The sequence below is a fragment of the Saccopteryx leptura genome, chromosome 1 (assembly GCF_036850995.1).
Source record: "Saccopteryx leptura isolate mSacLep1 chromosome 1, mSacLep1_pri_phased_curated, whole genome shotgun sequence".
In the NCBI taxonomy this organism is placed as follows: Eukaryota; Metazoa; Chordata; class Mammalia; order Chiroptera; family Emballonuridae; genus Saccopteryx; species Saccopteryx leptura.
Window position 1 is genome coordinate 268,557,281 of NC_089503.1, and position 22,931 is coordinate 268,580,211.

The following is a 22,931-nucleotide window of genomic DNA, read 5'->3' on the forward strand; positions in this document are numbered from 1 at the left end:
CTATAAATGTGCATTGTGTCTTTTTTTCTATACATTTTCCTTTTAAGTTGGCTGTCCTTGCCTTAGTGATTTGTAGGCATACCGGGAGATCTAGATGTATCTTCAGAGATAGAGAAATGCGTTTGTCTTCCCAGGTGTACTGCCCCATTTCCCTCACCAGGGTGCACCATGGCAGCTCCACTTTCCCTGCAGATCCCACCACCAGAGGGCGCTGTCATAACCACTTTTGCTAGGATAGCCGAAGGGAATTTCATTGTTTTCATTTGCACTTTTTTTATGTTGAGCATCTTTTTAATTTGCTTCAAGGCCAATTGCATCTTTCCCTTTGAGCAACCTATTCATCTTCCTACATTTCCTTCCTCTCAGGATCTGCTTTTCTATCTCAACATTTACTTTGTCACATTTCTATTTGAGAATCCTTTTTATACCTTTGTTTTGTTTTGCTCTTCTGTCTCTTGTGCCATTTTTCAGTCTTTTCTCCCTCTTTCTTCCCCCTGGTCCTTCCACCTTCTCACAAGTTCTTCTCTCTGATGCCTCATCCTTTCTTGAACCCCCAAGTCCACTGTCTCTTTGCTCCTAGTTCATTCTCTCCGCAGTGCCTCTTTCCTTCCCGTCACCCCAAGGTCCCTTCTTGCTCTTTTCCTGTTTGCTTCTTGTTCCCATGCCATCTATCACTCTCCTCTGCTGTTTTTCCCTCTTGTCTTTTTTTTAAATTAATTTTAATGGGGTGACATCAATAAATCAGGGTACATATATTCAAATAAAACATGTCCAGGTCATCTTGTCATCCTTCTCGTCTTTAAAGTCCCTTCCCAACCTCTTGAACACCTTTCTCTTAAATCTCTTTCCCTCTGTCCTTGTCTCAGTGGAGAAGAGACCTTTCTCCTCTCTGCCATTCTCTCATTTGTTTGCACAGAAGACAAGACCACACCCTTTCTCGTCTTCCCTCTTGTGTCCCTCAGCCTAGTCTTGACTCAGCTGTCTTCTCTGCATCTCCTGTCTCTCTTAACTCCTTTCCTTCTTACAGGGCCTCCTCTCCTAGCCATTTATTCTCTCAGATCTCTTCCTTTTGTGCCCTCTTTTTTCTTTCTCTCAAGATCTGTCCTCTGTCTCTTAACACATTTCCTCTCCCCTCTGTCGCCACACAGCACCTGTCCTCTGCCATCTCCTACTTCTTTTGTTTCTATAACTCACTTCCTTTTTGTTGTTTCCCTGAAGGCAGCATGTTCTGGCCCTGCATGGATCCTTGTGGCTCTGATTTCTGGGGTATGGGACACAGTGCCTCTCAGCCTATCTCAGCTAGCGAAGAGGGGGGCACCTTCCTGCAGAGCTCTGGAAGAGAAAGTGACCTACCCAGGTTGACCCTTGGGAAACCCATGGGAATATCCCCAATTGTAGGCCCTATTTCTCTGTTTCTAGGGAGGCCTGGGATGCCATGAGGGTGAGGTCTTGCCAGCACTGAGCACAGGCTGCAGAGACAGGCATGAGCCTCCCCTTTGCCCTTTTGCTTGGCCTTGGACCTCTGTGACCTGAGGCAAAGTCACCTGTAAGCTGTGTCTGTGAATAGCTGTCTAAAGGCTGCCCTGGGGTAGAAGGAGGTGGCTTGGCTAAGGCATAGGCTGGTCAGGGATTTGCCTGGGGGGAGTTTCCAAATGTTGCTTATTGTCTGTGACCCCTGGGTCTGGGCATGTGACTTGGGGTGACAGTGAGTGTTCCATCAGTGAGGTATATAAAGTCCTGGCTTCCTTGGGGTCTCCAAGGAGCTATGACAGGGACACAAACTCTGAGGCATAGAATTTGGCTCTCTTCAAGTTTTATTGTGCCCCTCTTGGCCTGGGGCTCTTCAGTCCCCAGGCTTCAGTCTGGTGATGGCTCTGGCAAGCTGCAGCACCCTGCTGCTGCTCACCCCCCAGCTGTCTAGTGGCCCAAGGGAGTACAGGCAGAAGGAAGGGGCTGGAGACATATCATCGGCCCTCCCCGCACTCGGGGTGGGGCCCTCCTAGTCTCCACCGAGTTGGCTGGAGGGCTGCCAGTCCAGCTGCTCCAAATCCAAAGCACTGGGGCAGCTCCTCACGGCCAGTCCTCAGCCAGCTATGTGGCCAACATGTGCCCACTGGCCGGCTGCCCAGCTGCCCGGCTCCGAGGGCCATCAGTGGGGGCCATTCTGGGCTCCTGAGCTGCCCCATTCTTGAGCTGCGGACGCTCCTGGGCTTCCTCCCCTTCACTTGAGTCAGACTCCTCCACATCACTGCGAACATCCTTCTCCATCTGGGGAACAGGGAGTGGGCACAGGCTGGGGCTGGGCTGGGCTGGGGCTCCAGGCTGGCGCATGGGAGCCCACCCTTGCCCAGTCTTACCTGGCCTTTTTTTGTGAAGCTGTAGATCATACGAAGAATAAGGCAAGACCAGAACACGTGCAGCAGCTGCAGCATCACCAGAAGTGAGTTGAAGAAGTAATAGCCAAAGAAGGGACCCGAGTTGGCGATGGAGTCATAGTATGTAGTATAGAGGATCCTGAGGCAAGTGGGTAGGCAGGCAGGTGGAAAAGGTGGGCTTTACCAACAGCTCTAGTCCCCAGTCCTAGGAAGCTCTAACTTGTGTGACCTTCCCTGCTCTAGAACCTTCAGTGGCTCCCCACAGTCTCCCAGAATAATATCTATGCTCTTCAGCTGGGCATCTAAGTGCCCCTTCACACTTGGTTATGTTAAATGAGTAGGTCGCACAAGCTTACCAACTGGCCCGTGCACAACGTGAACCTCAAAGGAAGCACTTAGTATTCCAGTTGCTCTCCTCAATGGTCCTTTCACACCTCTCTTCTCAGGTCCTTTTCTTCCCTCACTCAGCAGGCTCTGACCCCCAGCTGCTGTCACCCAAATCAGCTGTAAGGTAACCAGGGCCCTGCTGGCTCGTGCAGCAGGCTCCCTGCTGTCCTTTCCTCATGTGCCTTCAGGGACTCACACTCCTCACTTCATGGCTGCTCCCTCTGCGTCTCCTCTGCAGCTTCCCTGACCTGCAAACATCAGGGGCACTGGGACTGGCCTGCTGTCCACACCTGCTCCCTGAATGACCCTGTCCAGTTTTGTGGCTGCAAACACTGAACATTCACATCTCCCCAAGCTAGTGTGCTCATTGTTTCCTCTCTGAGTTTTCTGGGGGAGGCCTGGAGGCCCCTCAAACTCAGCACAGCTAGAGCTGAGTTCCTGATCCTCAAGGAACAACTGTGAGCTCATAACAATTTCATGACCTGTGAGTCATTCCAGAGTCCACTTACTATCTCACCTGGACCAGCTCAGTGGCATCTGCTGCAGCCACCCAGCTCCAGGGAGAGAAGCCGCACAACCAGGCTCTCACCTGCTGTTCCCTCTGCAGCCACCAGAGGGCACTTGTGATCCGTTGAGTCAGGTCCTTTCCCTGCACTACTCGGAACCCTCCCCTTCATTTAGGATTAACAACCCAAGGCCTCCCTGTGATTTTATTTTATTATTTTTTTATTTTTTTATTTTTCCGAAGCTGGAAACGGGGAAGCAGTCAGACAGACTCCCACATGTGCCCGACCCGGATCCACCCGGCATGCCCACCAGGGGGCGATGCTCTGCCCATCTGGGGCGTCACTCTGTTGCAACCAGAGCCATTCTAGCGCCTGAGGCAGAGGCCATAGAGCCATCCTCAGTGCCCGGGCTAACTTTGCTCCAATGGAGTCTTGGCTGCGGGAGGGGAAGAGAGAGACAGAGAGGAAGGAGAGGGGGAGGGGTGGAGAAGCAGATGGGCACTTCTCCTGTGTGCCCTGGCCGGGAATCGAACCCGGGACTCCTGCACGCCAGGCCGACGCTCTACCACTGAGCCAACCTGCACAAGCTGTCTGGTCCCCTCCCTGCCCTCATATTCTTCTCCCTCTCTCTCCTTAGCTCACTCCGCTCTTGCCATATGGGCCTCGTTGCTGCTTCTCCAATGTGTCAGGCAAAATCCAGCCTCAGGGCTCTTGCTCATGCTGTTATCACTGCATAGAATACTTCTACTGTGATAAGTACTGTTCTCTCCCTCAGTTTATTGCAGTCTTTATGAATGCTATCAGTGATACCTTCCCTGGCCATCTGTGTTAATTCCAACTACCCATACACTTCCTGTGCCTGACTTTCTTTTCTCTTGAACACTACCACCACTCCCTTTCACACTATATACACCTTGTTTGCCTTATTTATCCCCCAATTATCAGCTCCATGTGAACGGTGTTGGGGACTGAAAGCCAACAGGGTCTTTGCAGTTTAGATTTTTGGGGGACAGAGGTGTGGGGAAGTGGCAGTAAGCTGACAGTCTGCCCAACCCCCCACCTCACTTGTTCTGAGAAGTTGCTAAAGGCTATTTTGCTATGGTGCTGGATTGTTTATACCAGTGGCAGTCAACCTGGTCTCTACCGCCCACTAGTGGGCGTTCCAGCTTTCATGGTGGCCGGTAGCAGAGCAACCAAAGTATAAATAAAAAGATAGATTTAACTATAGTAAGTTATTTTATAAAGATTTATTCTGCCAAACTTAGCAAAAATCCAACATTAAGTACTTGGTAAGTAATTATTATTATATGCTTTAACTTGCTGTAACTCTGCTTTATAAATTTTATAAAGTAAAGTTACTTCCCTACTTTATAAATCACCATTACTGTAGAACTGGTGGGCGGTTAGAAAATTTTACTACTAAAATAGATACAAAAGTGGGCGGTAGGTATAAAAAGGTTGACTATCCTTGGTTTATACTCATCCTTCCCCTCATGTCCCCTGGAAAGACTGGAGGCAAGTTTCTTTTATCCTTTGTCTTGTGAAGTTAAGATGTTATGAATGGTGGAGGTTTTCGGCACTTGGTAGAATTCTTGGGTTGCCTTGGAAATGTGATCAGAGATCTCTTTGATTTGCTAATGGCCTGATTTTGCCCTATAAATAAAGTGGGTGTGGAGGCTGCTCTGTTCTTGCCATCAGCATTGCAGAGGCCTCCCAAGCCCATCCTTTTTCTCTAAGCCTATTTTCTTAATTCCACGCCGTTCCCACTCAGGACCTGGAATCACTAGCTGCGCTGGCTCACAGCAGAATGGAGATCTTCATATTGCTCCCTATGCTCTGAGAGGCTCAGTAAATATACTGAGTAAAGACTGTAGTGAGTTGGTCACTGATCCTGCCATCCATTCCATGCTCCTCATTCTCCTAAATGAGGACTGAGCCCAGTTTTTTGTCTCTTTCAACCTTTGGGTCTTATACTGTGGCCATATGCTGTGCCCTGGGCTGGGAACACAACACCCTTCTTTGCTTCCTCCTGGCCAACACCCCCTGCACGAGGGTGAGGCAGACCTGGATTCTAGTTGCGCCCACCCACCTCCCCAGCCCTAGAAGGCTGGAAGGCTGACTCACTGGGTGGGGAAGAGCACAAGGCGAGTGTAGAAGAAGACCAAGGAGAAGATGATGAAGAGAAAATTGCACACTCGCCGCTGGTATGCATAGTTGAACATCTTACAGGCCTGGGGAAGATAGCAGAGAGAGAAGGACTCAGTGGGTGGTAGTGGCAGGAAGGTGGTGGAAGAGGTGGGAAGAGGTGGGAAGAGGTAGGAAGAGGTGGGGCCTCTTTTCTAGGAGAAGGTGCCTTGGGGTGAAGCTTTATCTCCAGGAATTGCCTAGAAAGATACAAGTTGGTGTCTAAGTGAGAAGCTTCAACTCCTTGGAAGAGAAGAGATGGCAGGGTCTCACCTTCCAGGAAGACATTGGGCCTGGGACTCATCTCCCAGGAAACCTTAATAGGTCAGGGTCTCTTCTCCCAGGAAAGCTTTGAGGGCGGGGCCTCCCATCAATGGAAGCCTGACTGAGGTGGGGCCTCATCTCCAGGGGCACCTGGGAGGGCGGGGGATCACTGCGGACAGGAGCGGGCTGGGCCTACCTCCAGCAGGTAGTCCGCAGAGTCATGCAGCAGCAGCACCAAGGAGCCAATGCGCAGCAGGTTTGCACTGTAGGAGAAGACGATGAGGGTGATAGTCACCAGGTGGTGTGCCACCTGTTCCTTGAAATCCTGCAAGAGATGGCGAGTCACGGCCAGGACCAGGCTGGGTGGCCGGGGAGCCCTGTCAGGGGGATGGTTGGCACCACGCTTCCTGCCTCAGGTACCAGGGACTCTCCAGGTGTCGGGGTGAGGCCATCCTTCCCCAACTGAAACTGAATCATGACTCTCCGAGGACATCACTTCCCCACCTGGACCCATGGCCAGGCCTCACCTTGCGCCTGATGTCGAAGGGCAGTGTGATCAGCAGGGAGATGTAGAAACTCAGCTCGAGGAGATACCAACAGTACAGGGCAGACTGCAGGGGCTGGGACAGACAGAGTGCAGGGTTAGCTGGAGGGAGTGGAAACTCCCTTGGGCTCTCCCCAATTTGCTCAAAACCAGGACAGTTGAATTCCAATGAGCCAAGAAGGTGTGAGCTTCCTATCACTGGTGGTAATCAAGGGTAGTAGTTGTTTTTTTTTTTTTTTTGTATTTTTCTGAAGTTGGAAACGAGGAGGCAGTCAGACAGACTCCCGCATGCGTGCGACTGGGATCCACCCAGCACGCCAACCAGGGGGCGATGCTCTGCCCATTTGGGGCATGGCTCTGTTGCAACCTGAGTCATTCTAGCGCCTGAGGCAGAGGCCACAGAGCCATCCTCAGCGCCCGGGGCCAACTTTGCTCCAATGGAGCCTTGGCTGTGGGAGGGGAAGAGAGAGACAGAGAGGAAGGAGAGGGGGAGGAGTGGAGAAGCAGATGGGCACCTCTCCTGTGTGCTCTGGCTGGGAATTGAACCCGGGACTCCTGCACGCCAGGCCAACGCTCTACCACTGAGCCAACCGGCCAGGGCTCAAGGGTAGTAGTTTTGTGCCAGCTCCTGCTCCAAGTTTCCTTACAGGGAAGGCAGAAATAGACAGTGGGACTCAGAGGGGTGATTAAAAGTGTCATGTCCAGGTTTGGCTCTGCTGTCTTTGGCCACAGTAACTCTGACCACCTCCCAATCTTCCCTCTAGTCTCCAGGCACCCCCTGCCACTCACCTGCTTTGGGTAATTGTCCCAGCACTTTGCTGGCCTCCACAGCCATGACTCCTGGGGGGACACAGTCATTTGAGATTGCCTGAAGATCAGACCCCAGCCCTCCACCCCAGACCCGGGGTTTCCTTGGGTTCCCCAGCCCTGTTTCCCACCTGGTTACATCTCTGCCCTCATTCAAGACAAGGGGCTCAATCACAGCTAGACCCCCAGCCCCAACCACAGCAGGTCCCAACAGGCTCCCGTTGAGGGGACATCTGCCACGACTTTTCTCCCTTTTCTGTGCACATGCTTTTCCCTCTGCCACACTGTTCCACACCCCCTCACCCCAAGCCAGGCTCGGCACATAGTAGGTGCTTGTGGGACAGGCGGAGGGCCAGCAAGAAGTCAAGAACACTCACATGGTAGAGGACCGAGAGGCCACCAAAAAAGGAGCACAGATAGAAGACAAACCGCCAGCTGCAGACAGGGAGAGGGCCCGTGAGGTGAGGCCGCTGCTGACTGAGCAGACCCCTTCCCCTTCTCCCAGCCCCACCCCAGGCGGACCTGGCCTCACAGAACTTCTTGGTCAGGCAAGGCCGGTCCTGGTTCCGGCGTCTTCGGAACCAGCATTGGGTCTGCTGCAGCGTGAGGCCACACTGGGTGGCCAGTACAGCCATCTGAGGCTGGGGAGAGGGTGATGGAGGCCAGGTCACAGAGATGGCTTCCCACTCCTGTTCCAGGCCAGGTGGGACCCAGCTCTGCTACCCCCTTCCTTGCAACCTCAGACCTCATCTATGGGGTTGTGACCTATAGAAACAGGAGAGTACAGCGGTATGGGGTGAGGCCTCTCAAAGCAGGACCATGAGAACCCAGCCTTGTTCGCAGGACAGGCAGAGGACTGATAGGCACTGGGATTAAGTAAGGGCCTGGGGGATGGAGCAGCTCCCCACAGAAGTTTTCCTGTACCCCTCTAGAACAGTGCCTACCCTACTCCAGATGTGCAGCTGAGACGCTGTCTCCCACCCCTACCTGCAGAGGGGGACTGACTGACAAGGGACAGGGATTACAAGGCTCTATCCTGCAGGTGCTGCACCACCCCCGTCAGGGTAGGAAGCCCTGTCCTCTTCCCCTTCCCCTAAGGACCCAGCCAGATCCTGCCTTCCAAGCAGTCACACCATGGACAGGAATTGAGGGAGGGTCACATGACTGCAGAACCCCAGAACAGTCAGGCCTCCAGTCTTCCCCAGAACAGGAGTTCCCTAGACTTCCCTGGGCTTTCTCCGTTCCCAGAAAGGGGCCACATACCACCCCCAGAGCCCACAGACACAGCAGTCCTGCAGGCAGATAAGGATGGAAGAGGCCCTTACCTCGGCGGGTCTCCATCCTTCCGTGAGGAAATGTTTCTCCAGGGTGACGTTGGGTTTCACCAGCCTCCTGGCCTGATCCCTCACACCCAGCCACCGGCTCAGGGGCAGGCCGATGAGTCTGGTGCAGGGGACACAGGGCTCATCAGTCCAGGTGAGAAGGGATGTATGTGCTACAGGCAGGGAAACTGAGGCTCAGCAGGGCCAGATTGTATCCTGGAACGCCGGGGGATGGCCTGGCTGCTGCACTAGACTGGACAGAGAAAGGCAGCCGGACTGGCCTTCCAAATGGGGGTGTGAGGTCGACCTCTGGGGCACCTAATCACTTCCATTCACTCTAGTCCCAAACTAGGGTCAGAGTCCCCTCAGTGCTGGTCTCACGGTGGCCTGTACCCTAGTCTGGACCTCACCAGGCTTGGGGCTCCTGACCAGCAGGAGCAGGTCTGCTCCCTCCCCCCTCTCAGGCCTCTTCCCGGCCCAGCCTTCTCCACTCCAGGGTCCACATTTGGTGGAGCTGAACTCTGGTCAATCACATTTCCCACAAGGGGGCTCCCAAGGATAGGGGTCAGGACTAAATTTTATATCTATCATTCTAACATCACTGCTTCATGTGGGGAAACTGAGGCTCAGAGCATCCCTGCAAGGAACTCATTCCAGACTCAATCGCGAAGGTGGAAAGGTACACATCAACACTTGTTGAGTGCTTATGGTCTGTCAAGATTATGTACATCACCCTATTATCATCGTCCCCACTGTCCCAATGGGCAAACTGAGGCTGAAAGGTCAGAAATGTACCCAAGTGACACAGCCAGTGAGTGGCAGACTTGAACTACAAACCCATGACCCGCTTTCTCTCAATAAGGGGAAACCCTTCCTCCCACCCCACTTTGGGGTGTGACAGCACTCCCACTTCAGTTGGGGCCATCAGTTAAATTTGCAAACCCCCCTTCAGGCCACGGTCGTGAGCCTGGGCACACCCCTTCCAATGCTCCCCACCCTGGTGGGCAAGCAGATCCACCCACCAAGGCCTGGCTGATTGGGCCCCCCAGAACTGCCCAGGAGAAGCCTCGGTCTTTGCTGGCCTACCCACTGTCTGATCTCAAGCAGCTCACTTGATCTCTCTGTGCAGAGGCAGATTTAACGGTGGGCGCGCTGGGCATGCGCCCTGGGCCCCAACTTCTGAAAGGCCCTGCAAAATCCCAATTTTACACCTTTTTCTAATGTAAGGGGCCCAATATTTTCTTCTGCACCTGGGGCCTCAACTGACCTTAATCCGCCTCTGTCTCTTGTGCCTCTGTTTCCTCTTCTGTAGGATGGGGATGATAACAGTACCACCTCTCAGGGTGGCATTGAGGGCAAAGTGGGTTAAGATGCATCAACTGCTCAGAGCAGTGCTTGGCACCGACTAAGTGCTTAAAGGGTGCCTGTTAAATAAATGCATCAGTGGATGCTCCCTAGGGCCCCTATGTCTAGGGAGTCCATACCCAGGAAGCCCTTTATGAGTGGGAGAAACAAAGTAAGATACAGAACACTTCCATCCCTGTGGTCCGGCCAAGGCAGAGGGGAAGGCAGACCCAAAGTAGCTCGAGGGAGTTAAAGGCTCTGTGGGGGGAGGAGCAGGGCAGGCTTCCCTGGAACCCAGGCTTAAAGGAGCTGCAAGGGAGTATGTGCAAAGGCCAGGTGGCCACCAACATGGAGAACCAGCAGTGGGTGTGAGGAGTGGAGGAGGAAGTGCACTGGGAGAAAGGAGACTAGAAGGGGTCCTCAGCCTCAAAGGAACCTTTGTGGGGTACAGTATGGAGGCCACATGTGAAAGGGTGGGACTACCTGAGACAGGGAGGGGCGGGGAACCCCAGGAGAGATGCCCACACCCAGAAGGACAACCAAGGAAAGAGGAAGAAACCCAGTTCTTTTTTTTTTTTACAGAGATAGAGGGCCAGAGAGAGGGATACATAGGGACAGACAGGAACAGAAAGAGATGAGAAGCATCAATCATCAGTTTTTTGTTGCGACACCTTAGTTGTTCATTGATTGCTTTCTCATATGTGCCTTGACCATGGGCCTTCAGCAGACCAAGTAACCCCTTGCTCGAGCCAGAGACCTTGGGTCCAAGCTGGTGAGCTTTGCTCAAACCAGATGAGCCCGCACTCAAGCTGGCGACCTCAGGGTCTCGAACCTGGGTCCTCGGCATCCCAATCAGACGCTTTATCCACTGCGCCATCACCTGGTCAGGCAAAAACCCAGTTCTGAGTAGTGTCTGGGTCACCTGAGAAATGACTGAAGAGCCACTGGGTTTGGCAATAGGGAGACTGCTGGGAGGGCAGGTGGCATGCACTCAGGGGCTGATGCCAGGCTGCAGGAGGCTGGGGAGGCCAGAGTGCCTATGTGCCCTTCTTTGGCTATAAAAGGCAGTAGGAGGGATGGTGGTGGATGCAGCAATGAGGACCGAGGGTGGTAGGGTGTGGGACTGGCTTGCCTATAATGAAGGAGGAGGAGGGAGTGGGCAGGAGTTCTCTGCTTACTGACTGACCAGCCACTGTAGACCTTCCTCAGTCAGCAAAGTGAGCATATGCTTGCCAAGTCCCCGTTTTTTGAAGATGCTGGCATAACCAGACCAGAGCCGCAGCCGGTGTTCCGATAAAACAGCCATCAGAGACCACGAGAATGTAAGTAGCAGCAGCTGGGGGCAGGTTGGAGGAGGGAGCAATTTGGTTCGGAGCCAGAGACCCATTAGGACAAAACCATGCACAAGGCGGCAGCCTGGGACCAGCACCGCACACACCAGCCGCGACAGACACTTACCTCTCGAAGGTGAAGCGCATGGCTACCAAGGCCAGTGCCAGGGGCAGGGCTGCCAGCATGTCCTGGGGGTGGGCGTAGACCAGGCCGTCTCGGTCCTCCAGTTCAGCCCACGTGCTATTGGGTGGGAGCCAGAACCTGTCCTGCCACAGCCACTTGTTCAGACTGGACCACATCCTGTGGACAGAGGTCCAGTTAAGGGTGAGTTCAGCATGTAGGGCGGAGGAGCCTATCACTTGGCCCTCATTCCCCCAGTGCCTGGCAACCTGGAGTTTATTACAGCCAGTGTTAAGGATAAACTTGGGCTATAAAGGGCAAGTTCAGGCAAATGACTTCAACTTTCGCTGAACTCAAGTTCTTTTGTAAGACAAGGACAGTACTACCCACCTCTCAGCTCAGCCTGGTTAGGCAGACAAAGTGCTTAGCCTCACACCTACTGACCCTTAACAGCAAAGCTCATGACAGTAATTATTTTTCTGCACTCTACAGGCAAGAAATTGATGGTCAGAAGTAAAGGGTCATGACTTCAAGTTTTTAAATGTCCAGGAAATTCCTGCCATTGTGGGAAGGTGCCGTCGATGCTGCTCAAAGATGAAGAATTTTAAAAAATCTGGGTCCTGGCGGGTTACTTAGTAGAGCATTGTCCTGGCAAACCGAGGTCATGGGTTCGATCCCTGTTCAGGGAACACATGAGAAGCAACCAGTGAGTACACAACTAAATGGAACTGAGTGGAACGAGTTGATGCTTCTCTCTCTCTCTCTCTCTCTCTTCTCTTTTCTTTCTCTCTCAAATCAATGGAAATTTTTTTTTAATTAAGTGAAAGGTGAGGAGGCAAAGAGACAGACTCCCACATGTGCTGCAATCGGGATCCACCTGGCAAGCCCCCTACCAGGCAATGCTCTGCCCATCTGGGGCTGCTGCTCCATCGGTCAGCAACTGAGCTATTTTAGTGCCTGAGGCGAGGCCATGGAACCATCCTCAGCACCCTGGGTCAGCTTGCTCGAACCATCTGAGCCATGGCTGTGGGAGGGGAAAAGAGGGAGAGAAGCAGATAGTTGCTTCTGTGTGCCCCGACCGGGAATCGAATCTGGGACATCCACATGCTGGGCGATGCTCTACTGCTGAGCCAACTGGCCAGGGCTGAAAAAATTTTTTTTTTAATTTTTATTTTATTTTATTTATTCATTTTAGAGAGGGAGAGAGAGACAGAGAGAGAGAAGAGGAGGAGCTGGAAGCATCAACTCCCATATGTGCCTTGACCAGGCAAGCCCAGGGTTTCGAACCGGCGACCTCAGCATTTCCAGGTCGACTCTTTATCCACTGTGCCACCACAGGTCAGGCCCGGAAAATTTTTTTTTAAAGTAAAAAGAAATACAGAAAATCTGTAATTCCCTCCCTAGCTACCCTTCCCAACGTGAACTGCCCATGAGGTGTGAACGTCAGCTGCCTCGCTTGTTATCCAACCATAGGCGGCAGCTGGGCAAGAGAACCAGTGGAAGACTGACCACTCTGTTAACAGAACAGTAACTAAAGTGAGGTACCTTCCCACTGAGAGCTGCCAGGGACCAGCCCCCATCCACACAGCCCAGCCCTGTTGAGTAGCCCACACAGCTTCTCCCTTTCTCAAGATCTTAAGACAAGTGTGCAGAGCCTCACACCAATCCCCACTTGGAATGTCTGTTCACTTACTTGTTCATTGGTCTAGCCATCTGTCCATCCATCCATCTGTTCATGTGTCCACCCATACATATATCCGTCTACCTATCCATCTGTTCATTTGGTTCACTCCCCCCACTTGTCAGATATCCTCTGGCTGACTTGTACATGCCAGCTTCAACTGCATGTTGAGGACACAGCCAGAAACAAAAGCAGACTCATTCCTGTCTTCATGGAGCTCCCAGCTCAACAGGGCAAGCAATCAATATGCAAACAAACCGATTTGTAAATAATCAAAATAACACAGTGTGATAGGGTCTGGTAGAAAATAAACAGTGGCATTGATTTTAAATGAATTGACCAAGGAAGGTTTCTCTAAGAGAAACCATATGAGCGGAGACCTAGAGAAGAGGAGGGCCTGGGTTTACACAGAGTAGGGTAGTGGTGGTATAGAGGGGCAATCCAGAGACATGAGCAGCAGGTGCAAAGGCCCTGGGGCAGGTCTCAGTTCTGAGTGCTAGAGTCAGTAAGGTCTGTGTTGCTAAAGCAGAGTAAGTGCAGGGGGAGAGGAGAAGGTGAGAGCAGGGAGGGAACTGGATAGGTTATGCAGAATCTGTTGGCTGTGGGAAAAAAAATTTAGATGTTTTCCTACAACAGAAAAGTTCAAAAAATTTATAGTGAACACCTATATACCCACTGCTAGATCCTACTTTGCTTCATTTGCTTCATTGAACACCTGCCCATGCTTTCATCCATCCCTCTATCTACCCATTAGTCCATCTGATTTTTCTGGATGCATTTTTTAAAAAAGATTTTATTTATTGATTTTCTAGAAGGGGGGGAGTGAAAAGTATCAATTCTTTGTTGCTTCACTTTAGTTGTTCATTGCTTGCTTGATTCAGCAAGCCCAGGATTTTGAACCCGGGACCTAAGCATTCTAGGTTGACACCACCACAGGCCAGGCCTGGATGCATTTCAAAAGCAGCAGCAGATACAAGCCACATTGCCTGACCAGGTGGTGGCGCAGTGGATAGAGCATCAAACTGGGACACGGAGGACCTAGGTTTGAAACCTGGAGGTTGCCGGCTTGAGCATGGGCTCATTGGCTTGAGCATGGAATCACATATATGACCCCATGGTCGCTGGCTTGAGCAAAGAATCACTCGCTCTGCTGTAGCCCCCCAGTCAAGGCACATATGAGAAAGCAATCAATGAACAACTAAGGAGACTAAGGAACCACAATGAAGGATAGATGCTTCTCATCTCTCTCCCTTCCTGTCTGTCCCTCTCTGTCCTTCTCTCTGTCTCTGTCATATACACACACAAAGACACAATCCACATTATCTTGAAATATTTCAGCATGCAAATCATAACTTGGGTTAAGTATTTGCTTATGGGTTGTTTTTTTTTAATTCAGAGGAGGGGAGGCAGAGACAGATTCCTGCATATGCCCTGACTGGGATCCACCTGGCAAGCCCACTAGGAGGCGATACTCTGCCCACCTGGGGCATTGCTCTATTGCTTAGCAACTGAGCTCTTCTTAGCACCTGAGGTGGAGGCCATGGAACCATCCTCAACACCTGGGGCCAACTTGCTCCAATCAAGCCATGGCTGCAGGAGGGGAGAGAGGGGGGGGAGAGAGAGAGAGAGAAGGGGGAGGGGTGGAGAAGCAGATGGGTACCTCTCCTGTGTGTCCTGACCAGGAATTGAACCCAGGAAATCCATACACCAGGCCAATGCTCTACCACTGAGCCAACGGGCCAGGGCTGGGTTTTTTTTTTTCTTTCAAGGTAAATTTTACTAGAGCAAAATGCATCAATCTTAAGTGTAGAGTAGCTCAGTTTTGGCAAATGTGTGTACCTGTGTAACCCAACCTCCTACCACATTCTTGCTTTTCCACAAAGTTCTCTCTTGCCCTTTCTTAGTCAGTCTCCACCTCCTCCATCCAAGGGTCACATCTGTTAGTTTTTTTATTCCATCTACACTGGGGTGGGTGTCTCAGATGGATGAGAGGGCCCCTCAGGAGGAGGCTCTTTCATCTGTTCTAGAACTTTACAGAAATGGAACCACAGATTCTGTGTCTGGCTGCTTTCACTCTGTGCTGTGTTTTCAAGACTCATCCATGTTGTTGCACCTACCACAGCAGCTTTCTTTCTTAACAGGGAACCATGGGTACTGCAGGCATACAACACAGTTGGCTTCATCCTTTGTTGAGGGGCATCTGGGATGCTTCCAGTTAGGGTTAATTATGAGCAAAGCTGTTATGAACATTCACATCCTACTCTTGTGTGAACAGAAGTTTGCATGTCTCCTGGGTTAATCCGAGGAATGGAATTGCTGGGTCATAAGACAGTTGAGTATTTAACTTTATAAGCAACTGCCAAACTGTTTCCCAGGTGGCTGCACCATTTTATACTCCTGCCTGTGCAGTCTAGGGTTTCTGAGGCTCTTGGTTATATTATAGGCAAGATGGCAAGCCATGGGCTGTTGGTTGCCATGCAGGAAGTGGCTGAGGGGAGGCCGGAAGGGGGTGCTGTGGGCTGTCCAGATGAGGTAAGTAGGTGGGCTCAGTGTTGAACAAGACAAGTAGGGGTGGGGGGCTCAGATGTCCCTGTGGACATATGGAGGAGGCAGGAGCTCCTCAGGTCTGGGGTAGGGGTAGGGGAAGGCTGAGGTAGGACTTATCAGTGTGTGGCTGATGTTGAAATCTATGGGGATAGATGGAACATTGGCGGGGGAGTAGAAGGGGTGAGGGATAAAGGAACAGCCCCGGACCACACTATGGACTCCAGCATTCAGGCATCAGTGAACAATTAGCAGTGGCCCCTGCCATTGGACAGTCTGGTGGGGGAGAGGCAAAGGCAGTAGCCTGGCAAATGATCAGGGATTTGCTGCAGTGGCTAGTTTAGACCCACAGGCTTAGGCAGCCCAGAGAGAATAGAGAGATGGAAAAGTATATGCGAGGACTTTTGCTTGAGTGGTGGATTTCTCTAGCAAAGAAATCATCTTCACTAACAGGCACCGCTGGCTTGGTCTCATGCACCTACTGGGACAGGAGGGCACATGCCCAGGTGGCCTTCCTGGGCTCCCACATCCACAACAGGGCATCTCCGGTCTCCTCCTCAGGGTCAGTCCCAACCATCTGGTAGACAGCCCCGCCTCCACTAAGTACAGACTGAAGTGGGCTGGGAGTCCAGGTGCCCAGCCCCATATTCTTCCCCCACAAGGGTGCTAAGATGGGGTCCAACTGAAGCCATGGTGCTTGCAAGTCTTGATGAGCTTCAGGGACAAGGGAGATCACACAAGAACAATGACATCTCATAATCGCAGGCCTCCATTGATGTACCCAGCCTCAAAGCCCACCATTCATTGCCTGACACTCTGCTCCCATCACACTGTGCAGCTTCACACACATAGCCTTGACAAATGCAGTCCTCTGCCCACAATGCCTATCTATATAATATCTATTGCTCCATGCTGGGTGCTTGAAGGACGCAGAATGGTGGGGAAAGTGGGTAAGGTCTCTGCCCTCGCAGGGCTTGCTCACCTTCCTCTTTTGTCTGGCAAATGCTTCCGAATCCTTTAAAACCCAGTTTAGTTGTCACTTCCTCCTGAAGGTACCTCCTGATTGCCCCAACCTTGGACCCACTTAAAGCACCTTCCCCAGCCCAGCCTCGCTCACTGTGGTGTTGGGAGCTAGCCACGCTGTCAGAGGGGCTGAGTGGTGAAAGGAGGATACAGGACCAGCCTGAAAACCCAGTTCCCTCAGCTACAGCAGGCACAGCCCATTCTGGCCCCCAAGTCATTTTGGAAAAGCACTTTCCAAACCGGAGAGCCCTTCAAAGGGGCTTCATATTGACTTACCCTATCCTGACTGCAGAGGTCTCAGCCCTGCAAGCGCTACTTCTCTGCAACCCTGACATCTGTCCTCCTCCCATGCCCTCCACCCTCTTGTAAAGAAGAGAGAGAGACTGGTTTGGGAAGAGAAAAGGGTCCAGAGCCCAGCAAAGTGGCTGGAGTTCTAGCTCCAAAGCTCCTGGTCCCAGGGCCTCAATTTCTTCACCCTCCTTTGGTGGGATAGGCCCCTGGCACACAGGGTGGGCTCAGGGGTGGCTATAAATGGCCATCCATGGCCAGCAAGGCCCAAACTTCTTTTATCCCCAGACCCCTCACCAGATGCTCTCTTCTTGAGGACAGGAGGAAACGGGGCTCAGGGTGGCAGTTCTCGGCAGTCTTTTGGATACCAGTTCCTCCACTCATTCCCTGTGACACTCTGCCTCCCTGGGCATCAGCTGCCCCATCTAAGAAGTGGGTACAGACAGGTCTTCTGCTTTACCACACACATTGCATGCTGGTATAGCAACAGACAGGATTCCTATCTCACCTGTTTACCAGTCAGGTGGCCTCGGGCTGCTGACCTGGCTGCTCTGTGCCTACATTGCCTTATCTATAAAATGGAGTAACAGTAGGCTCTTCCACATAGGGTGACTGTTAAGACACCTGGCGTGGAATGGGTAGGAGGCAAAGTTTAGCTACTTATTGTCAGCAGTAGAGAGGAGTGGGCTGGGGAGCATTCTGGAAAGGAGGGGGGCCAGCCTGTGGCAGGTTCTGGGTGGTTCTTCCCAAACAGCTCCTGGCCTCTGCACAGGTGCCTTCCCTTCAAGCTGGTAGCTCATGCTGGGCTCAGGCTGGGCTCAGCCACAGCCACAGAGGGGTTATTTCGAGAATGACAGGGGCGGGGGCAGTCTGACCAGCCCGAGCCTTCAAGAGAGACTTCATCCCCAGCAGACCCAGCGCCATTTGCCCCTGGACCTCCCAGTTTGGTTATGTTTTGAAGCCTCTTTGGCCTTTTCCCAGCCCTGCCCCTGCCACCTGGAGCCAGACTGGATTATCCTTCTTAGTGGCTAAAAATATGGGGGTGGGGTGGGGGCCAGAGGGTGGGGATTAGGGCTTGGGCTGACAAGAGGAGGAGAGAGAGGATCCCTGGGCCACCTCAGGGGTCTGAATGAGCCTGTTCAGCCTCCGTTCTTCTCTGAACCCTCGGACATCCCAGCAGTGCAGGGCTGTGCACTGGTTTCAGTCCAGCTGGTAGACATCCCAGCAGTGCAGGGCTGTGTACTGGTTTCAGTCCAGCTGGTAGACATCCCAGCAGTGCAGGGCCACCTCAGGGGTCTGAATGAGCCTGTTCGGCCTCTGTTCTTCTCTGAACCCTCGGACATCCCAGCAGTGCAGGGCTGTGCACTGGTTTCAGTCCAGCTGGTAACACAGGACTAGCCTGAGCCGTAACATAGGAAATCCATTCAGACTCGAGATGTCTAGGTCCAGACCATGGACAGACTGACACGCAAGGACACACACAAAATCACGGGTGTGGCCTGACCTGCTGCCTGGAGTCGCCTGACTCCTGCAGCTGGAGGCTCCAGCAAAGAACACATGATATGCTAAGTGGGGATTGTGTGCTGATAACCACAGCTGCTCCTGCACTAGTTCCTTGCTATTCCTCCAGATGGCCCTGGCTCCTCTACTCTGGACCTCTGAGCAGGGTCCCCATGAGGTGCTAATGACCAGAGATGCAGCCAGTCCAGGGGACACTAACATGCTGCTCCCTGCAAAGACCCAAAGAAAGACCCCAGATCCAGTGTTGCACCTTGGCCCATCCTCTCCTATTTAGACACACTCTTACCCTCTACACTCTGGGCCTGTTGATACACTTCCTTCTCCCCAACAGCTCAATTCACTACAACAATGACTTGGTGGGCTTCCGACTCACCAAGCTCATGCTTTCCCCAGGGCCTTTACATGTGTCTCTGTCTGTCTCATCATTCACATCTCAGCTCACTCATCACCTCCTCAGAGAAGCCTTCTCAGATCACTGCCAAAGAGGCTACCACCTCAGTCCATCTCCTTACTCTGTTTTCCTTTAGCGCTGACATCTCAGTTGATCTGTTTTCTTATTTACTTGTTTGTCTGCCTCACAAAGGCATGAGTCTCATGCAGGCATGAATATTGTGTTAGTCACTGCTGTGTCTAAAATAAATATTGTTTTAGTCACTGCTGTGTGACAGGGCCTGGCACAACATTAGGTACCAACTAAATGTTGAGTGGATGAATGAGTGGGTAGAACAGACACATGGACAGGTGGGTGGATGCAAAGACTTTATAGCTCAAAATTTCTATAAAAAGAAGCCACTTTCTTTTCTTTCTTTTTTTTTTTTCATTTTTCCGAAGCTGGAAACGGGGAGGCAGTCAGACAGACTCCTGCATGCGCCCGACCGGGAACCACCCGGCATGCCCACTAGGGGGCGATGCTCTGCCCCTCTGGGGCGTCGCTCTGTTGCATCCAGAGCCATTCTAAGTGCCTGAGGCAGAGGCCACAGAACCATCCTCAGCACCCGGGCCATCTTTGCTCCAATGTAGCCTCGGCTGCGGGAGGGGAAGAGAGAGACAGAGAGGAAGGAGAGGGGGAGGGGTGGAGAAGCAGATGAGTGCTTCTCCTGTGTGCCCTGGCCAGGAATCGAACCCGGGACTCTTGCACGCCAGGCCGATGCTCTACCGCCGAGTCAACCGGCCAGGGCTAAGAAGCCACTTTCTTTAACAGGCAAGGTCAGCTTGATCCCCATAAAGCAGGTGTACTATCTCCACGAAAACTGGGAATCCTGAGGTTCAAAACCAGATGCTACTGAAAACAGGTCACTCAGCAAGGAAGAGAACCAGGCTCACTCAGCAAGGAAGAGAACCAGGGCCAGAAGCTCCCCAGGGAGGGGAACGGCTTCTCTGTGCCGCCAGGGGGATCAGGCTTATAGGACCCTGTGGAGACCTCCCCAGGCTTGCTTCTGCCTATCAAGGTTTCCCCAGGGAACAAGCTCCCCTCCTCCCCCTGCAGGCTCAGGGGTCTAGGTAAACTGAGTCAGGTACCCTGGCATCCCCAGACCACTGGCCACAACCTCTCACCACAGCCACCCCTCCTACTCCCCTGGTTGCCTCCGAACCCCTAAATTAAACAACCAACACTGGGGCCATGAGGAGCGCTCTGCAGCTGCCCATCAGCTGTGCCCCGGGCCGCCTGCCAGGCCTGCTCTCGTGGCAGTGCTCCTTCCCTCCCACAGCTCCATTCCAGACCCTGCCCTGCCCCACACCCAAGTCCTAGGATGCCCCAAAGCCTCCCCTGGTGGTTCAGCCTCCAGACTTTTGCATCAGCCCTTTGCCAGAAATGCTTCCACCCTCTTCACTGGGTCAGTTCTTAACTAGCCTTTCAAGACCTGGATCAGATTCTCCACTTAAGAGACTTTCTCTGCCCTTCCCACCTACGGCAGAGCCCTAGCTCCTCAAGCCTTTCGTAAGACTTTTTCTTCACCCCTGGAACTGGCCAGACCCCACTGGAGCTTAGATAGCTAGCTGGCTGTCCATCTCCCTAACAGTGAGCACCAGGCAGAGACCTCTTGGGTCCCCAGTGTCACCTAGTGTAGATATGTGTTAGGGGGTAGGTCAGGGAGGTTTTAAGGACCGAGGGAGGAAGAGAGGATCAGGTCTCCTGAATTGAAGGGGAAAACCTGCTCCGAAGGCAGGCCAGAGTGGGGCAGCAGGGTCTGACTGACCCCAACTTGCATAGGGTTGGGTCAAGCATATAGGTTGGGGTGCAAGGGAAGCTCTCTTGGACTACTGTAATTAAAACAACAATAACACAGCCCTGGTCAGGTGTCTCAGTGGATAAAGCATCATCCCAGGGCACTGATTTGATCCCTGGTCAGGGCACATATTGAGAGGCAATCAATGAGTGCACAACTAAATGGAACAACTAAGTGGAGCAATGAGCTGAAGCTTCTCTCTCTCTCTCTCCCTTTCCTCCTCTCTTCCTCTCTCTTTCTCTCTCAAATCAACAGAAACATTAAAAAAAAATCCCACAGCCTGATCAGTGGTGGCACAGTGGACAAAAGGTCAACCTGGAATGCTGAGGTGCCAGGTTCAAAACGCCAAGGTCACTGGCTTGAATGTGGGATCATCAACATGATCCCATGGTCGCTGGCTTGAGCAGGGGATCACTGGCATGGCTTAAGCCCCCCCCCTCAAGGCACATATGAGAAGCAATCAATGAATAACTACAGTGCCGCAACTATGAGCTGATGCTTCTCATCCCTCTCCCTTCCTATCTCCCTCTCTCTCTCTTTCAAACAAACAAACAAACAACACAAATCCCCCCCACAGTTTTATTGAGGTATCACTGACATGTAGGAAACAGCAAATTTAAAGCGTGTGATTCAATGCATTCTCCCATCCAAATACTAACCAGGCCCAACGTTGATTAGCTTCTGAGATCAGATGAAATTGGGCGCATTCAGGGTGGTTATGGCTGTAGACTCAATGCATTCTGACATATGTGCACAACCACGATCATCACTTCAATCAAGACACTGAATACAGTTGACCTTTGAACTACACAGGTTTGAACTGAATGGGTCCACCATATATGTAGTTTTTCTTTTTTTTTACAGAGACAGAGAGTCAGAGAAAGGGACAGACAGACAGGAATGGAGAGATGAGAAGCATCAATCATTAGTTTTTCATTGCGCATTGAGACACCTTAGTTGTTCATTGATTGCTTTCTCATATGTGCCTTGACCATGGGCCTTCAGCAGACCAAGTAACCCCTTGCTCGAGCCAGCGACCTTGGGTCCAAGCTGGTGAGCTTTTGCTCAAACCAGATGAGGCCATGCTCAAGCTGGCAACCTCAAGGTCTTGAACCTGGGTCCTCGGCATCCCAGTCTAATGCTCTATCCACTGCGCCACCGCCTAGTCAGGTGATTTTTAAAATTTTTTAAACAGAAGATGGAAACTTATAGTATCAATAAATACATACAGTACTATAAATGTATTTTCTCTTCTTAATGATTTTCTTAATAATATTTTCTTGGCCCTGGCTAGTTTGCTCAGTGGTAGAGTGTCCACCTGGCGTGTGGATGGCCTGGCTTTGATTCCCAGTCAGGGCATACAGAAAAAGCACCCATCTGCTTCTCCATGCCTCCCCTTCTCCTCCTGCAGCTATGGCTGGATTGGTTCAAGCACATCGGCCCTGGGCGCTGAGGATGGCTCCGTGGAGCCTCTAGCTCAGGTGCTAACAATAGTTTGGTTACGAGCACTGGTCCCAGACAGGGGTTGCCAGGTGTGTCCTTGTTGGGCGCAAGCAGGAGTCTGTCTCTCTATCTCCCTTCCTCTCACTTAAAATAATAATAATAAATCTATGAAGAAGAAAAAAAATATGCATAAATGACTTCAGAGAGGTTCTGACCACCTGAAGTAAAGTAACTCCCCTCATACTCATGCATTTCTTGAAAATTCCACAAATACAGTGTGTCCGTAAAGTCATGGTGCACTTTTGACCAGTCACAGGAAAGCAACAAAAGACGATAGAAAAGTGAAATCTGCACCAAATAGAAGGAAAACCCTCCCAGTTTCTGTAGGATGATGTGGCAGCATTTGCGCATGTGCAGATAATGACGTAACACCGTGTATACAGTGGAGCAGCCCACGGCCATGCCAGTGGAGATGTGGACGGTACAGAGGAAAGTTCAGTGTGTTCTGTGGCTCGCTAAATTCAAATCCATGACCAAAGTGCAACGTGAATATTGGCGCGTTTATAACGAAGCACCACCACATAGGAATAACATTACTCGGTGGGATAAGCAGTTGGAGGAAACCGGCAGTTTGGTGGAGAAACCCCGTTCTGGTAGGCCATCAGTCAGCGACGAGTCTGTAGAGGCTATACGGGATAGCTACCTAAGGAGCCCTATAAAATCTGTGTGTGAGCCCACATCAAACTGCACTGAATAGGTATGAAACTGGGAGAGTTTTCCTTTTATTTGGTGCAGATTTCACATTTCTATCGTCTTTTGTTGCTTTCCTGTGACTGGTCAAAAGTGCACCATGACTTTACAGACACACTGTATATATGGATATTTGCTAAGTGTCCTATTTCAGGGTCTGACTTGCCCCAACTCCTTCCAGTCTCCAGCTAAGTCCCCAGGAAGCTACAGCAGGTATCCAGTGCCAGGTATTTCTGTTGTGCATATTTTGAAGCTAGGGAAACTGAGG

The 22,931-nt window shown here is 51.7% G+C and overlaps 1 protein-coding gene across 2 annotated transcripts in view; it reads right to left on the reverse strand.

Moving 5' to 3' along the window:
* Nucleotides 1-1,804: 1,804 nt before the first annotated feature.
* Nucleotides 1,805-22,931, reverse strand: part of CERS4 (ceramide synthase 4) — a 30,863-nt gene continuing 9,736 nt past the window's right edge. For both annotated transcript variants that reach the window (XM_066352386.1, XM_066352393.1), the window contains exons 2-11: nucleotides 11,192-11,365; nucleotides 8,393-8,510; nucleotides 7,590-7,708; nucleotides 7,445-7,502; nucleotides 7,050-7,100; nucleotides 6,244-6,336; nucleotides 5,913-6,041; nucleotides 5,393-5,499; nucleotides 2,358-2,514; nucleotides 1,805-2,268 (exon numbers count right to left, since the gene is read on the reverse strand). In XM_066352386.1, the coding sequence (XP_066208483.1) occupies nucleotides 2,092-2,268; nucleotides 2,358-2,514; nucleotides 5,393-5,499; nucleotides 5,913-6,041; nucleotides 6,244-6,336; nucleotides 7,050-7,100; nucleotides 7,445-7,502; nucleotides 7,590-7,708; nucleotides 8,393-8,510; nucleotides 11,192-11,364 (1,182 nt within the window). In that variant the 5' untranslated portion in view covers nucleotide 11,365 and the 3' untranslated portion in view covers nucleotides 1,805-2,091. The remainder of the gene's footprint in view (nucleotides 2,269-2,357; nucleotides 2,515-5,392; nucleotides 5,500-5,912; nucleotides 6,042-6,243; nucleotides 6,337-7,049; nucleotides 7,101-7,444; nucleotides 7,503-7,589; nucleotides 7,709-8,392; nucleotides 8,511-11,191; nucleotides 11,366-22,931) is intronic.